The sequence below is a fragment of the Lathamus discolor genome, chromosome 2, assembly GCF_037157495.1.
Source record: "Lathamus discolor isolate bLatDis1 chromosome 2, bLatDis1.hap1, whole genome shotgun sequence".
In the NCBI taxonomy this organism is placed as follows: Eukaryota; Metazoa; Chordata; class Aves; order Psittaciformes; family Psittacidae; genus Lathamus; species Lathamus discolor.
In genome coordinates this window covers 116,623,824-116,638,381 of record NC_088885.1, presented here as the reverse complement: position 1 = coordinate 116,638,381, position 14,558 = coordinate 116,623,824, and the positions used below count along the sequence as shown (strand labels likewise).

Below are 14,558 nucleotides of genomic sequence, written 5' to 3'. Positions count from 1 at the left end.
TGCCACCTTCTCATCTATGTGCACTGGCAGGCTTACATAGATTGGGTGAGACAGCTAGCAAATGCTGCACACACATTTTGGCTGTAGAGCCAAAATACTGAGCCAAAATGTATACAGTCAGCTGCAAGTGCCTTCTCTTCAGGATTAATGTTTCTGATGAATCTTCTCTCGGTTGTTTGCTGAAGGGTTACCATATTCCAAGAATTCTCCTTCTCTTTAATAAAATAAATCTTTAATAAAAATCTTTAATTAAATCTTTAATAAGAATCTGAATGGTTTAACAGAAGTAAGGATGTCCTGCTATATCTAGGAAGTATGAACATGTTTTCTTTGTTCACATATCTCACAGTGCGCTGCAGACATTCCCAATAGGCAATGGCATGTCCCAGTTCCTATTCCCACAGCACTGCTACAAAACAGCTTCTCCCCAACAGCCCATTTGCATCCCCTTTGGGAGGGTGCCTAGACTGCAAGTGAGCACATTTTAGTACGAAATAATGGTTTGAATGAGAACTGAAGTTCTGTGCTCTGCTGTGAGGGGCGCGGGGTGCCCTAACTGTAGCTTTCCATCCAGATATCTGGGTATCAGTCTAAAATAATCAAGGTATTTATTTCTCTGCTCATGTCTGTTAACTTTGTGACAACTGAAACCTCCACCACTGCCGTATAATGATTTAACATAAATAAGGATAAGAACTCACCTTCTGTTTGCAAAAGGACTTCCTGAGGGAACAGAGTGGGAGAAGAGTGTGTCGTTCATGCTGGTTACAGGTCGGGGGGGCCTGGAAGAAGGCAAAATACCCAGTTACAAAATTTTGCACAAATCCCCCTACATCAGCAACAATATTTACAGAGAACTGAATGAGATTCTTGTTTAAAGTAACATTACTATTTGCATCTTCTGCTTTAAGTAGCAATAGTTCCAAATGACAGATGCTGTGTTTTTAAGCAGAAGTTGATAAAAACACACCATTAATTTTGTGTGTTCTGAGGTGAGTTTTAAGCAACTTGCTTGATTTTTTTTCCCTGCTTTGGCACAATAATAGCATGCCATTTTTCCTTTCCAAAGCCTGTAGCCCAGGGTGCAGTCACTGCTTTGAACCAGCTAGGCTGAGCACCGGTAGCAGGTTCTCTGTGCCAGCACAGAGGTCTGAAGGGGGCAACTGCCAATAAATTACACATCTTTTCATGAGCTCATCTCTCGCATTAAGCTCCACTCTACCACATCTACACAGTGACCACAAGGTACCCATAGCCCTCAGAGTCCCATAAAATACATGTACAACTAAACCGGTTTAACTGCAAAGCTTTTCAACTGGTATATCAAACCCCAAATCAAAATTTAACGTAAATGTCTAGTTTCAGAAGATCACCATTAATAATGTTCATTTTATTATTACATTCTCTATTTCATGCTCTTACTAAAAATTAAATGAGAAGGAATATTTCCTCTGCTTTCTTTTATTGTCTACTCTTAAAAATGTTCTGTGCATAATTTTTCCTTTTGTATTCATTAAGGAGGAATTTCCCCTTCTGAATGGATTTCTTATACAACATTGGGCAAAAGATATAGACACTCTGGAAAAACTAAAAAATATGTTATTAAAAATCACAGGGTTTTAAATCAGATATGAGCAGAACCTAAAGCCGTATATAATTCAGATTTCAAGCTGGTTAATATCCCTTTTAAGCCCTGTGAAAGATCTGTCCTGCTTTCTGAATTCTGCAGATGTGCAAATCAGAATATAGTAGTCATCTGCAACTATTCACTGGGCTCCAATTGCGCAAGACAATGGGTCATCCAAAGCATTTGCAAGAAATGAAGAAAGCCCACTGTGCACAGAAGTGAACTATTACTTTGAGATTTCTTTCGTATTTTGTAACTTCTGGAAAATAAGCATAAATGTGGTCTTTGACAAGTCCATATGGATTTCTCAGTATGCCAACACCACACTGCTTTTAAAAAGTTTAAAACTGGAAGTAGAACAATGTAGGATTTGGCATGTTATTTATTTATATGAAATACAGTTTTAGCCTAACCCTGTGTCTGCAGACCCACTTGAGAAACTCCTGTTCTGGTCAGTCGCAAATTTGAGAGGCAGCACTTTGTCCTCCATGTACTTACGGAGAAGTGTTTTAATGTTACTTTTCATGGACTTTATCAGAGCTAGGAATAACTTGGATGAGGCCATGATCAGAGCCAATCCACTGGAAAAGTCATTGTTGTATGAGTCTTGAATTGCAGAGATTTGAAAATAAACTTCAAGAGAATACTTAGAAACTAATTTCATTTAAAGGGTAAGCAACCAGTATTGTGTTGCCTGGGAACCGTAAACTGGTCACTGATGTAGGAGCAATAGTTCACAGCAGCTACATGAGACTACTGCAGTTTTACTTTTCTCAATGCAACTGCTGGCCCATGAATAAGTTCAAAGACTAATTTGGAACAGGCTGAGGTTTCTGAAAGATCAGAAGAGCAGGGATGAGAGGCTGGCTCTCAACACTGCTCTAGAGAAGGAGGCAGGAAGAGTGCTCCCTTGGCAGAGCTTGGGCTCTGTCTGCTTTGCCTTGCACCCCTGCTGAGTAGGAAGTGGGTACGTGGCACCCATGGACTTCAGCAGATCACCACAAACAGACTTCAGGTGAATGTCTTCTCTAATTTTAATCTCAAAATAGGGGTGGAAAAGTTTCTAATGCCCCAAAGGGCTCTTCCCTTTCACTGTCTCTGTATTCAAACACATCATTTATTTAGCTCTGGATTTTGGGGAAAAAAAAAAGACAAACAAGTTAAGGATTGGTAATACTGAAATTATCACATTTTTTTCCAAACTTCTTCCTCCAGTAAGTGTACTAAAGAAGAAAAATACTTACCAAGTATCTCTTTTGCAGCCAAAATGAAATGGAAAAGAGATCATTAATTAAACTGTCAGTTTAATATGTATGTGGTCTAAGTAGTGCATTGGACACACTCCATTCTTAACACCCTGATTCTGCAAAAAGCATAAGAGCTGCTACACGTAAAAGGTCATCAATCTGTTCACATACGCAGTTACTCTTGGGTACAAATGCCTACAAACTCCAAAGCTTTGCTAAGATTTGGTGATTAGCATTAGTTTGTCAATTCTTATATGAAAAAACCCTGTATTAAACTAATCTGAGCTTTCCCAAGGTCAGTTTCATAACAGCTGATACCCAGAGTCACATTCCTCAGGTTCAGCTTGAATACCAGATGTTCAAAACATGCTTTTCGAACATACATCTACAGTGGTGTGATGTGATAAGACAGGAACAGCAGACTTTACAGTAAAGCAAAGGAAAACTCAGGTATCGACTATAAATGTGTATCTTTCTGAGGTTATTTCTGAACTTCTGGAAATGAGAAAGCTTCCTGATAAAAGTAAGCTGATGATAATCAATATTCCTCAAGGAGGCAGAAAACACTTAATACTATCAAAATATGCTACGTAATAAATGCATGTTATGGCATAACAGATACCCACAGTAATCAACCAAATTAAGTAAGAGGCATTTTCCAAAATGCTCTATGCTGGTCTAACCTCTTCACACTGACGTCAAAAATAATGTGCCCACAAGCCTTAGATAAAAACAAAGTCAGGCTGGTGCAGAATGCATCTGAAAAATACCTCCATGATGCACTGCCATTTGTTATCTCTGCAGCCTGGAGCTTATTCTTTGTTGCCAAGTAAAGAAAAATGATCCCTCCATTGATGAGGGGTGTTTCTCCATCAGGTTAATGACACCTTGATAACTACTTCTCTAGATAAGCCTTAGATGTGTTTCTTGCTTAACTGAAAGTTCTGTGTGGCACCAGTAGAACAAAAAAACATGAGGTCTTTCTGTCTGGTACTACTCCAAGGTGGAAGAACGATGAAAAGGAAAGGCTGTATAGTAATGCAGAGAGCACTTGTTCCCATTTAAGCTAGCAGCTAAGAAAAGGATACTGTTTTGTTGCCAAAATTCTTCCATTTAATGCATATATAAACCCCTTTCTGCTTGGATTCCTGCCCAGAGCTGTTTCTCTCAACTTCCATTATGTTTAAAAATAAAAATCACATCAGCAAGAAGATATTCTCACTGAGGTACTGTAGCATATCTCTCCCGTCAGTTAATTTATGCGAATTATGCTATAGATCATGCTACCTCTGCAACTTGCAGGTTTTCCACTCATGTATCATTATAGCCAATACATATGGACAAGTTACATCACCTTCTATCTATGAATATAGAGAAACTCTATCATAAAACAAAATAGATGTTCTCACATCTAATCGCTCTAAATTATGTCTATATAGTTAAGAAGAAAGGAAGGTGTTAATTTCACAGCAAAAAATTGGAACAGATCCTACTCAATTATGGTACCTTCCTCTTGCCTTGCCTAAGTGCATTTAATCCATTCACAGTAGCCCAGTTTTCACTGTTATCTTATGACATACTCCCAGGCCCCCATGGGTGTGCAGCCAACAGGGAACAGAGGCTTCTCTTTCAGTTTCATGCTCCCTGTCTCTTCCCATTTCTCTTAAGGATGGCCAAAATCTGCCCTGTGAAATTATCACTGAGTTGCCAGCAGAGCCAGGCTTTTATACCACGCACAGCAGTGCAACAGCTCAGCAGATCCAACTCCGGATGATCTCTTCCAAAGAACATCCTCCCACTACACCTCTATAAAGAGGTGCAGGGATTTTAACTGACAGTCGAGTGCAACAAGGATTTGGCACTACATATCTGTCAGAGGCACCTTGTGTCTGAAGAGCAGACCACTCTTTTATGCTTTGAAAAAGTTCTGCTATAACCACACAATAACCATCACCGTGATTTTTCCTTAAAATATCAGGTAGGCTAGATGAACTGTCCAGGTGTTGTGCAACCCACAACAGCAGGTGGACTCCTGCCCTTAGAGATGCTATATACAAACATTCAGTACTGTCAAAACTAAATATGTATAGCAATTACAGACTGGAATAGTTCCAGCAGCCAGTAAACAGGCATATAGCCTGCAAATACAATTTCAATGGATGCCACCTGAAATGCTTCTGTAGGGCCCCTGGGAAGATGGTTAAGGAACATATTTTCTTAAGAAGTATATCAGGATAAAAGAAATACTTTAAAGATGGTATTTTTGGAACATTTTTTTGAACTGAATTCCTTTGTAACTTTCTTCCAATCGATGTCTTGCTTTTTCCTGAATTCTACAGAAAATTTAACTGTTTGGGTTTGTTGTTTTTTTTTTTTTTAAGGACACAGAAAGCAAAGGTAAACCAAATTGATAAATGAGAAAATCTGAGCAACTGCCACTAGGGGCAGTGCACATGCTTTAGAAAAAAGCCCTGGTGCCTCATGTCAAGACATATGTGCGATACACTGAAGATGAGCCACTAGATGACAAAATTAGTATTCTCAGCATGAATACATCCCAAAGTGCTGAAATTCCATGAAATTGAACAGATTTGAAGAGAATGGGGACATACCAACATTGTGTCCCACTATTTGGTTATATGTATATATCCCACTGACTCTTAAGTGAAGTCACAGCAGAAGAACATTTTTATGCTAAATACCCCAATCAGCAAATTTGCACTTGTGATGCATTGAGCCTGATACACCACAGCTGCCTCCCATTTTGTTCAGAGCTATAGTATCTACACTTGTTGTAAGCAACTCCTACAACAAAGCTTACTTTTTCTACAGCACACATATACTTACACAATATGAGCCAGGTTTAGAGGTTTTTCAGGCTGGTCAGGGAACATTGGGTGCAAAGGTTCACGGCTGGAAGCACAGCTTAAAGACTTGCTAAGTGCATTAGTTAGCTTCTTAGCAGGTGATTTCTGGGAGGAACAAGGAAGGTAGAGGTAATCTGGACAAGTAAGGTGCATACTGTTTCTGCTACAGGAAGCACAAAACAACAGGAAGCTCTACAAGCTTACATATCTATTGACTGACATCCCCCTTGCCTCCCTCCCACCCCAAGAGTCTGGTAAGGCAAAGACTGCTTAGTTTGGTGGAAAGATTACCTTCAGGTGCCTTCAGAGTAGGCTTGGAGGGAGTATATCTATATGGACAGATGCAGTTGCCATGGCTTCTTTGACATGCTGCACTCAGGTAGCATTGAATGAAGGACAGCACAAAATTAGTGTTGCCTGGATTGGAGCTGACTCATACCTCACCATCTTGGGAGTGCAAGCAGAACAAATCTGTGTATGTCTGTCCATGTAGATACACTGTACGGGAACCATTCCTTTCCAGCTCTGGGCCAGGCACAAGGCTGCTATATTCCCTTTCCTTGCTACTATTTTACTCCCCAGCTCCAGCACCCTGTACTGTTCAGCTGCTGCTATAAAGCTCCTCTTCCACTTCCCATGGCTGCTGCAGCTCCTGTCACACTGTGGAGTGGGAAATCTGAGACACATGCATGGTGGGCATTGCCCCACCATGGTGACAGTGCTCCAGAAGAGGCTGGTGTCACTGCCAACAAAAGATGGTGAGGTTTTGTGCAACAAGCATGTTTTTCACCAGGAAATCCCATCAGCAAGTGTAAAAAACCCCAATAAATCGCTATTTTCTGCTTTTTATTTTTGTTTGGATACTTTTTATACTTAAAACACTTTCCTGCGTAAGAGCTTGGAGATCTAAAGTGCCCCTCAGCATGTGTGAGAGATCTTCAGGGGATCCACCCCACCTCTCTGTGACTCTGCCAGTAAAACAGGGGCAGTCATCCTTGCACTCTCTCCTCCCTCCAAAAACATAGCTCTACATGCTGTAATTGAAAACTCTTTCTGGAACCTAAAACGACTTGTACTGTATTTATGCACACACATCCTGCATCGACTTAGGTCTGTGATCAAGATAAAAATGAAATATTTCTACTACAGAAATACGCAAAGTTCAGGCTTTTTCTTTCACACTGTAAATGTGATTTCACTCTGAAATGAGAACAGTTGAGTTCCACTGCACCCATGAACACCTCTAATCTGCATGTGGAGCTTGATACAGATGCATTATAGAGAATGCTAACCAGGTCTGAACAAATGCTAATGAACACTACAGAAAGGCAGTTTCAGACTTGAAGTAAAACATTTGTTTCTGACAAGGAACGTTTGAAACCACTAGGCATGTAGTCAGGTTTTTGTCTTCTGCTAAGCAGAAATTCTAAGTTTTCCAGTTACTTCCTACCTATAATTACAGCTCCCTGGCTACAGCAAAAAAGGATTTTATATCACAGATTGCTGTTAGGAATGGAGTCAGAGCTACAGAGTGGGAACTCTCCTATTCAGCGACTAAACTCAAGCCATTCATGTCTATGCAACAAGTAGCAATTAGGACCCACAAAAACAATTATAGACCCAGATCTGCTGGGACGAAGCACAGGGCTGTGTGACTTGCATACTGAGCAATCCACGTCAGTTTAACCCTTGCATGCTCCATTAACACAAAGCCAGACATTATAAAAGTGTTAAACCTCAGAAATTTGTTAAAAAGTACACACAAAATGCTGCACAAATGTGAGTTGTCGCTTGATGCACAATTCTCCTTTATTGTAACAATATACTTCTGTGATATTTGAGATTGGTTAGGATTTTTCTGCCTGCCTCTGGATTTGGACCCTGAAAGATTGGGATGCTCACTGACCAGGGGCTTCTGCTAGCAATTTGCGTCAGTCTGTAGAATCTTTGCCCCCAGGTCTGATGCCTTTCAGAGAAGTTGAATGTAGCTGTCGATAACTTCTCTTTCAGCTTAGAAAAAGCACGGAAATATTTCATTTAACAACAAAAAGACTGAAGTGTGTTTTTCTCTACAGTAAACACTACCATGGATCTAAGCCTGTGACCATGCTCAAATCCACAGTGTCAGGCCCATCCCGAATGCTACGCATATGCTGCAGCCACTCAACTGAAAACATTGATGAGTGAGCATTAAGTATTCATCATTTCATTTACATGTAGCCAAACAGAGCAAGCCAATGATGATTTTACCGTGAGTCCTCTGGGAATGGGAGAAGCTGCTGTGAGCCTGGTGCCCTGCTGCCAGCCCCTCCTGCGCCGCCCTCGCTGCGGCACGCACTGTCACAGGTGCCCCAGATCCTCACCCAGAAAATACCATTCCCACCTCCGTGCTCTCCCGAAGGCTCCCAAGGCTGGAGCCTCCCTGATGGCGTGGCCAATCCCAATCGGCAGCCCTGCTCCCAGCCTCCCTGTGCCGGATGGCTGCCTGGAGCTGCGGCCAAGGTCTTCTCTGCTGGCTGGAGGGCAAAGCAGTCTGCAGCAAGGCATGAGCCTTCCCTTACCCATGACGTGTACTCTTTCATTTGGTGCTGGTTGCTGTGGGAACCGCTGGCATGGCCCCTCCAGAAGCAGTCCTGACAGAGCTGGTAATTGTGACACTGCTGGCAGCGGTAGCGAAACCCCATCATGCTCTCGCTGTGGCAGTAGGAACACTCGACGGGATGGAAGACTGCACAGGAGAGAGACACTGAACCATAAAACAAAGCAGAGAAACCCCCCGCAAACTTTTACAGACAAAGCCCTGAACTGAAGAGTGAATCCCTTCTTTGTTTCTAGATGCTGCCCACAGCTTTGACCTGTGAAAACTTGAGCAGCTGCCCAGCAACCTGTGCTAAGCCCCAGGCAACACTTCCTTCACTGGGCACCAAACCCTTCATCACTTCTGAGCTGATGCTTGAACCCCCTGCTCACAGTTGTGACAGATGTGTTCAGTGTTGAACAGAATACACAACAGAGAAAATTCATATGTGGGAAAATCCACTGTGCCCTTCAGCTGCATTACTAGGGGAAGCTGAATGATTTGCTGTGCTGTGAGGAGCTAAAGCGATGCGCCTTGGAGAAGTCAAACTCAGCTGTCTGATTACGGGAAGCACATAAGTGTACTTCGGCATGTCGCTGTCTCTTAATTACTGCTGTCTCATCTGTACAACTGGCAGCATTTAGCTACCTATATATGGAGCTGAACACTTAGCTTCGGAAGCCCATACTGGGAAAGCTGGCCACTGAAAGGACCCATGTGGTCCTGTTCTCTGTTCCATTCAGAAGCAGAGAGTAACAAAGATGCAAGTCACTGAGCATGCTAAGGCATCAGTCAAGACATTCTGAAGCTCCTTCCTGGCAATAGTGCAATTTCAGTTCCTCTCTCCTTACAGCACGTACCCAGTTTACCACGGGGTACTGAACATTTCCTTGTTCCCAGGCACCTTCTGCTCTCCTGTCATAAGGTTCAGTCTGGAGGATTTGGATCAGTGTTGAATGCGTCAGGGTTTTAATCCCTTGCCAGAATTTCGCAGCAGGAAGGGTTAGTGCTCTAGCCTGGGAAACTGGGTGAAGCTGGTGAGGGACAGGGATGTGATGACAAGAGCTGGAGGAAGGTGGGGTATGTAGGTGGCTTTGTGGCCAGGTAGAACTTAGGAACATCTTATTATCCATGCTGGTGACGAGGGATTTATTTAGTACGAGAAGATGTATGACTTCCTCCTCCTTGTATCACCAAAAAATGGCTGCACACCTCCCCTTCCACCAGCCCCATTTTCTCTCTGGAAATATGGTATAAATACTTTTATTGCCTAACAGGATGAGTATTTATGATCTTCTTCCTGCTCCCCTCTTCACTTTTTCCCTGCAGCATCCCAGAGCTTCACTTATGCTAGAGGTAAACTGTCAAGGGAGCCACAACACAGGAATACAATACAAGACCCTTACATAACACCCTCTGATGAAAATACTGGGCTGGGAAATTGCTTACAAAAATCAATTTATCTTAATTAATAGTTCAACTTTTTTGTACAGACTTCCTCTATTTTTAAATCTTCCTTTTCCGAGATTTAAAGTGTTAGGATAATGACTGTCAGCTTCATTACATCCTGATGATCATGAGCAAGAAATGCCACATTAGGAACAAGTACATCCAGATAAATAAGGCAGTAAAATGGCATTTCTTGTCTCACGGTAGGTTTTTTTGCTATTTCGTATTGTGAGTGCTGGTCCTTCTGGATAGCAAAAGATGGCTGCATCTGAACTGGGGAACTTCTCCAGAACTACATGAGGAACAGTACCGTTTTTGAGCTGCAGTTTGGTGGTGCACAGAGTGAGGCAAGCTGAGAGGCACCAGCTTTCTAGTTCTGCCCCTACACTTTCAGTGTGGCAGCACCTTCTACAGAAGCACTGTGCAAGGGGTTTGGCTGGAGGACTACGTCTATGAGTCTGCAAACTTTTCCTCAGGTGCTCAGAGCTAGAAGGATGAGAAAGATATTAGTGCCCAGGGACATGTCTTATAATCTGTGGTCTGCTCATACTGGGGTAAGACAACCCTTGAGGAGCAAGAGGCTTCTCAAAGTTAAAACCTCATCTTCCACACGAGCAAAGGATAAGGATAAATCCCGAATTTCCTTTTTAAAAGTATAGCGTCTGACTGTGTAGACTTAGGAGGAGATCCTTCATAAGGACCTTTTGGCTGGCATTTTGCACTGCACTGGACATCTCCTGCCAAGAATACTGCATGAACGGAAACTGCCAAGCTGTTCCTTCTCTGCTGCCATATGTCATAGCTAATAAAAGTTGTGGCCTTGACAGTTTATCAAGTGTAAGTGTGTGAATGGACCAGGTCCTATTACTCCCCTGCTTATCCAGAGCACAGGAGGAGAGGACATGGTCAGGATAATTTCCTGAAATGAAACCAAATTTCTGGCTGAATGACCAACAGGATTCTTAAAATACTTTACTAGTGACTGTAAGAAGAGCTCATGGAGTCAACGAACCCAGCACAGTAGCTCCTGCAAAACCATCTACAGAGTGAGAAAAGCATCACACAGAAGTTTACTCTTGTAACTGTTTTTTGGCAGCAGCTCTTACTTACCATTTTCAACATTTGCCAGTCGATGCAGAAGTGGTAACCACACTAGACACTGTGGTGGGGGATCAGACATGAGAGTATCCAAGAAAGTGTTTAATGTGACTTTTTTCTGCTCAAACAAGCAAATAAACATAAAAAAAAAAAATCAGTAATTAGACATATCAAAATGATTTTATCTTGTCCTTACAGAAACATTTGGGAAGGAGTTTCAGACAGAGTCTGCTTCCAGCCCTGGCTTACTAAAAAGAACAAGAGGTACCAGCAAAGCTTTTCTGGACTATTTTTAGTAGTTAAAATGTATACTGCTGCTGAATGGGTTAGATACACCTAGCTCCCACTCACTTCAAGATTATCTATCTTCTAAAATCAATGCCTTTGTGAATAAGGTTGGCATTCAACTCCTCATGTTTTCATGTGTTTTCAGTTACCACATAATGTGTACAAGCACATGTAGGGTATCACTGTATATTACCAATTTTCATATGAAAAGTCACTGCAGAGAATGACTGATGTTTCTCCAACAAAGAAAATGAAAGAAAATAATGACAAGGGAGTACAATTTCAAACCAAATATACGGTAAGGACAAACCATCACTGGCAACTGTGTTACTGTAATTTAAGAAACTATGCTTGTCTGTTGAGTGATAGCAACTATAACTAAACTATAGTAGTTATAGTATGAAGTATAACTAAATGCGTGAGGCCTGATTATGGCATGTTGTATTTGCTTGTATAACATAGTTTATACTACAACTTATAGTATAAACTATAACTAAATACGTGAGGTCTGATTGTGGCATCTTGTATTTGCATACACGCAGGGACTGCAACTGTTCCTAAACACTCCACACCTGTAAGCACTCCAAGATCCCTTTTATCTTTCAAAGAGATTGAAACTCTAAAATATCCCTGTTGATTTTAAAAATGTAATCTAGGGCCTTAAGTTTCTGAGGTGTCTGGAAAAAGTCATCACAAATCTTAGTTCATTTGGGTTTTTTCAGAGCTATAGGCCCAAGATACCTCCACCGTAAATACCTGCTCTTTCCTATGAAGTATATGGGTTACCTAAGTGTTTATTGAAGTACAGACCTACTGGGTTGTCAAGGACAGAGAGTCCTCAAGAAATCAGCAACTGAGCATTCCTTTAAAATTAAATTAAGATGCAAAATTATTGAGCCCTGTTGAGAATGTGTGAAGATGTAATTTATAGACATGCATATTTAAGTAGCATCCCCATATCCAAAGGGATTGCTAAATTTTCATATCTTATTGCGTAAGCTACTGCTTTAACTTGCTAAAGAACTGTGGCTACCCCATGAGGAAGCAAAACAGCAGCTATGCAGTGGCATGTATCATCTCAGCGTGTTTCAGAATGCTTCTAAGAGCCGAGATTTCCAGATGGAGTGTCTGTGCTGTATTTATACACAATTGCCACCAGATGTAAAGAAAATCATTATTCCTCTTATACACTGAGTGATCAATGCAAAACGCCTCACTCTCTAACAGTCTCAGGGCAGAAGAATTGCAAAATACTGGGAAATATATAAAGATATTTGTCTCAGGAGAAGAGAAAATATTCAGGCTAGTTGTGAAAATAGTCTCAATTCTTTAATGAACAGAAATAGCTGGGATATGAGCTCCGAATCTCACTGAAATACTATCTTTTCCCACAATACCTGCAGTATTAAAGTCCAACCAGACAGCTACCACCTGCTTGTTGTATGAATGATCTTCCCACCCATGGAGAGTGGATAACCACTTCCCAAAGAAGCATCCTATCCTGTAAGCATCAGCCCACAGGAAAGGATCTTTCTTTTGGAGACTGCCTATGAAATTTGTCCTGGCTTTGCTGACCAGTGCCCTCAGCAAACGTCTGGGCTGTCTGCATCAGAAATGAGAATGGGAGGAGAAAAAGCAGAATGAAGTCTAGGAAAAGAAGGGTCCTCCGATGACCCATACTGCAGAGCTGAGTATCCTTAAGTCTTCTCTCTGTGCTTGAAGGCGGATAAGTTGGCAGCACACACACAACCGGTCTAAACATGCAAAAATAGAGCGGAGACAAGAACAGCTTCTCTACAGTGCAGTAGGCTTTTGAGTGCTGCTATAATTTAAATCCTGATTTGCACCAAGTAAAGCAAGTTAGCTTCACTGACAGCTTTATGGGTGAACCCTTCTGGTGGTCACTGACTTTATGCATTACAGAGAACCGTACCCCTAGAAGGACACCAGCAGAGCAGTTTCCATACATTTTACCAGGCTTATTTTCTTCCTGCAGTTTTTTTTCAGCTGCTGGGAAAGTTGAAACTGAAAGCTGTTTCTAAATATACGCTACATGCAGATGGAGTCTAGGTTTGTGGAATAACACTTAGCCAAGTGCTAAGAAAATGAAGTTAGCATCTATCTTTTCAGTTTGGGATAAAAAAAGAGAAGTAAGAAAGGTTTTTTATAATAATAACATCAGATATTAACACAAATACCATACAACATCAGATTAATCCTACCTATGGGGAAAGTGGCGGCAATGAAACTCCTTTCTGAGCCACAGATTTGTATTCTGAAACATTAAGTCACTTGCTCTGGCAACTCTGTTCCATAAATTTGCTGATGAGGAAACACTGTTGTTTCAATTTCGAATAGCCATTCAACCTAGCAGTGCTTCAGAAATGGAGGAAAATCCAGGGTCTGATCAAGTAAACCAGTATAATGGGGAATAATAAAACATTTCTGCAACAGGTAAAGTCCTTTCAGATGCAAACTGAAATGGATTTGACACCGTCAGCAGATCATTCCAAATATCTTTTTCCTTCCCTGAAATTGAGGAAGCTATGTATCAGGGGGCTGAAAGGTAAACAAAAGTGAGTTCCATAATGAGAATAACAGAGAGACAGCCAAACCCATCCCAACATATTAACTTCTGATAATGCTAAGTGAAATAATAAGAGAGTGAAACAACAGCCTACTGTGTGACTAAGATTGTAAATATAATTTATCATAGAGCCATTGGGATATGTTGAGTCTCATTTCAAAACTCTGGTTCACCCCAACTGAGGATGTAACGAGAGAATTACATGAATTCAATTTAAGTGAAATATTAGACTAGTTTTACAAGAATACCTGGCTGCCTAGAGATGCAAAACAGCATCTTTCTAAATCTGCTGTGTACCTACATCAGTCAGAGACCTAACTCTCATTAGCTTTACGTGGAGACAGTGAAGTAAACCACCTGATGCCTGTTTGGAGACTGTTTCTTAAGGTACCTTACTACATCCGGTCTACTCATCTGGATGCAATGTCAATGAAAGTGCCATTTCTGATGGCTGCTTAGACAGAAAATGAGGCCTGAATGACACTATTTAAAGAAAAGAAACTGCTTTTACAATCTTTAATAATAGCATATCCAACATGCACAGAACCACTGACAGAATGGTTGTGGTTGGAAGGGATGTCTGGATATCATCTTGTCTAACCCCCCTGCTAAAGCACAGGATGGAGTCCAGGTGATTTTTTACTGTCTCCAGAAAGGGAGACTCCACAGCCTATCTGGGCAGCCTGTTCCCGTGCTCTGTCACCATCAAAGTAAAGGAGTTTTTCCTCATATTCAGATGGAACTTCTTGTGTTTCAGTTTGTGCTCATTGCTCCTTATCCTTTTGCTGAGCACCACTGAAGAGTCTGGCTCCATTCT

The 14,558-nt window shown here is 41.4% G+C and overlaps 1 protein-coding gene across 17 annotated transcripts in view; it reads right to left on the bottom strand.

Moving 5' to 3' along the window:
- The window catches only part of DTNA (dystrobrevin alpha), a 231,068-nt gene that overhangs the window by 44,970 nt on the left and 171,540 nt on the right, over positions 1 to 14,558 (bottom strand). For 16 of the 17 annotated variants that reach the window (XM_065668201.1, XM_065668202.1, XM_065668216.1 and 13 more), the window contains 4 exons: positions 10,879 to 10,984; positions 8,303 to 8,469; positions 5,722 to 5,846; positions 702 to 782 (listed from right to left, as the gene is read on the bottom strand). In XM_065668201.1, the coding sequence (XP_065524273.1) occupies positions 702 to 782; positions 5,722 to 5,846; positions 8,303 to 8,469; positions 10,879 to 10,984 (479 nt within the window). Of the gene's footprint in view, positions 1 to 701; positions 783 to 5,721; positions 5,847 to 7,991; positions 8,283 to 8,302; positions 8,470 to 10,878; positions 10,985 to 14,558 lie in introns of those variants that run through there. The other variant, XM_065668213.1, reaches the window with a different exon arrangement.